Below are 3,228 nucleotides of genomic sequence, written 5' to 3' on the forward strand. Positions count from 1 at the left end.
GGGGGCACGGAGCGTCGGTTCATCCCCGCCGGCACAGGGGCGCAGCCCCCAAAACAGGGTTCCCAAGCGCCGGGTGTTGGCACTCTTGGCCCAGGCGAGTGGTTCCTCTGCGAGGTGCAGTAGCAGGGCAGCTGCGGGGCTGTCTCTCTTTGTGTTCATTGCTGGTACCACCAAATGCTTGCACAAAGAGAAGGCCCTGTTTCCTCCTGGTCTTTAAAAGTTTTTATTACTGGATAGGCCAAAAATCACATCCTTTAAAGGAAGGTGGGTGAGATGACCCAAATTTTTGCTTTCTGCTTTGAGAGCAGACTGGGGCATCAGTATTGCCAGGGCATATTGCCAGCACTCGCATCAGCAAAGATGCTGGGTTTGCCCCTTGTTTCTTCCCCCAGGTATGACCGGTTGCTGCGGATCCGAGCACTAAGGTGGGAGTATGGCAGCGTCCTGCCAAACACCATCCAGTTTCACATGTCAGCTGAGGAAGTGAGTCAACCTTGTCTTCCACTCTTCCCCTCTTTCCCCTTATTCCTCCTGTTGGATTATCTATTTAGTAGAGTCAAAATAGGGTAGACTTCCCTCACTATAAACATGACACATAATGTGCCTTTCAGTAAATACTGATTTGTTTATTCATTTATTCATCTTATGGGTACAATCCCAAATGGATACTGAGTGCAGGTGATGCTTGGCACTTTTAAGGATCAGGTGGTCTTCACTAGATCAGACTCGCAGCCAGCAGAACCAAGTCTTCACATGCTGCTCTCAAATGCCGTCTCTAGTCCAACGTACAGAGCTGCTAACATTAGCAGCACGTCTCCTACCCTGAACCCAGATTGCTCTGCCTCTGGGTCAGTTTTTCCCTTTAGAAGAGCTTGCGTTCACCTTTGGCTGGCATGAACACGCTTGGGAACAGCGGTCTGACAGCACAAATAAACTAGCTCTCACTCATCAGGGACCTGTCTTTCAGCATTACCTGTTTGGCTTTGCTTGAGAAATCACTGTCGATGTCCGCAGGTGGAGTGGTTCAATCGGTACAAAAAGTCTCTGGCTACCTACATGAGGTCAGTAGGAGGAGAGGAGGGGCTGGACCTTACACAGGACATAAAACCTCCTAAAAGCCTGTATATCGAAGTAAGTGCAAGATTGGTGGTTTCTGTCTGTGGGCAAACATTTTGCCCAACCATCTTTTTTTAGAGAATTTCACCCCCAGCCCAAGTCAGAAGGTCATTGAGCAAAGCCTTCAAGAGCACCAAAGCTTCCACAAGCTTCCACATTTTACTCTTTACGTTCTGCCTGCCAGTGTTTTATTCCCTCTTCTACTTAGGGCTCAAAGTATGTTGAAAGACAGCATTTCTAGTCCACAGGGAATTGGTGTGGTGAGGTGAGTGGTCTGAATCCCAGTGAGAAGTTTCTGCAGCATTTTGCAGAAACTTAACCAACTCTCAGATCAACTAAAAACCTTGTTCCCGTGTTAAGGACTGTTAACTAGTTTTCTTTGTTGTTATTTTAAATGGACTCTGATAGATAAGACTATAAATTGTTTTACACAATTGATACAACAAAGCAAGAGCATGTGAAAAATCAGAGTCAGTAGCTCTGTTCTGATGTTCTCTTCGAAAGAACACATAGTGACAATCAACCTGCTCCTTAAGACAGTTTCAACTGTTAACAGATTAGCATTTTCTGGTATGTGTGTGGGGAGGTTCTCCTGGAAATGCTGCTGCTGTTCCCCACACCCTGTCTCTTGTGCTGCTCTTCCTCTAGTCCCTGTAGAGGGCTGGGCTGGTCTGCTCACTGGTGCTTCTTGCTCCAGGCAGAGGCAGGAAGAGAACGTCAGGTAGAGTCCACAGACCGTGGGATCAGTCCAGTTCTGCATTTCCAGGTCTGCTCTATATTGAGGCTCCAGCAGGCAGATAGGAATGTGTGCACACTTACAGTTCAGGGGCATGTGTTGTAAGTCAGCAGTGATGTCTAGTGTTTTCTGTGGGAGACCTGATGATCTGAGAGCTGTGTTTCCACTTTGCAGGTGCGGTGTTTAAGAGACTATGGAGAATTTGAGATCGATGATGGTACCACCGTCCTGTTGAAGAAGAATAGCCAGGTACCCGTGACAAGAGAGTGTGGTCTGTTCTCTTCCTTCCCTTTCACTCCCATGACATCCCCCTGCTTATCCCAGCTTCGCAGTATGTCACAGTTCCTGCACACACGGCTCCTTGCACATGCTGCAAGCTGTCTGCGTGGCCCAAGACTGCAGTTCAGCTCTGCCTGATCTGATACCACGATGCAGCGGGCATACAGCACAACAAACAGAGCTGGTTGTGTGCAGCAACAAATCCAGTCTGCCTGGGTTTCAGGCAAGTTTGTCTGTGTTTCTGTGCAGCACTTTCTACCCCGCTGGAAATGCGAGCAATTAATCAGACAAGGCGTCCTCGAGCACATTCTGTCGTAAGCGTGCAGGACAGGAGGGACAACCCTTGCTTGGTGGCCTGCCCACAACAGGGACTGAACTCTGGTGTATGCAGGACTTCAGACACCTCAGCATTTCTGCAGTGGGCACCCTGCCACTCCTCTTAACAGCCTTTGATACCCGACATGAACATCAGCCCTGAGTTTATAAAGCATAGTATGCAAACCACATTGGCCAGCTTTTCAAGACCAAAGGGTGCATGCTGGTAATGTAGCAATCCTGGGAATCCAGCATAGTGGGGGGTGGCGGTGGGGGTGGGGAAGGGGTGTTATCCAAGCCCCACAGTTACAAGCCAGCTTTGTGAATGCGTTTTTGTTTGGAGCAGTTCTTTGTTCACACTGCATGTGGGAGTAAGAGACCAACTGGACTCCGGAAGCCAGGAGAGCTCCATGGTTGCAAAATAAAGAACTGTTTCAGCCTTCAATTTAGTGTTTTTCAAGAGTTAATGTTGTGTTCGTTAAACACTCTGATCTGGCTCTCTGGCCCAACCCATCTTGACCTTGCAAGGTGATGCTCAACTGGTTATTTAGGTGTCTCAGTGGAGTTGCTCCTCCAAGTGTCAGATGAGGCTGCAGGAGCTTCTTTCTAGGATTGGACATGAAGCCTTGTCTCCTATCAGAGGCCTATAAATGTTGTTTCTTAAGGTGCTGAGTGAATGAGCACTGCAGTCTGGGTCATGGGCCTGGCTGAGGTTTCTCCCAGCACACTTCGGCTGTGCCTCTGTCCCTCTGTGAAGAGTCTCCTTCCCCAGAGCACTGGTC

General features: G+C 48.8%; 1 protein-coding gene across 1 annotated transcript; it reads left to right on the forward strand.

Annotated features, from left to right (window-relative positions):
• Positions 1 to 392: 392 nt before the first annotated feature.
• Positions 393 to 2,449, forward strand: GINS1 (GINS complex subunit 1 (Psf1 homolog); the record flags this gene model as incomplete). The annotated part of the gene is made up of 4 exons (XM_009587941.1): positions 393 to 483; positions 1,015 to 1,131; positions 2,027 to 2,101; positions 2,381 to 2,449. Coding segments are annotated over 4 exons (352 nt in total), but the record flags the coding sequence as incomplete, so codon positions are not given.
• Positions 2,450 to 3,228: the final 779 nt, after the last annotated feature.

Source organism: Fulmarus glacialis, unplaced genomic scaffold, assembly GCF_000690835.1.
Source record: "Fulmarus glacialis isolate BGI_N327 unplaced genomic scaffold, ASM69083v1 scaffold37270, whole genome shotgun sequence".
NCBI lineage: Eukaryota > Metazoa > Chordata > Aves > Procellariiformes > Procellariidae > Fulmarus > Fulmarus glacialis.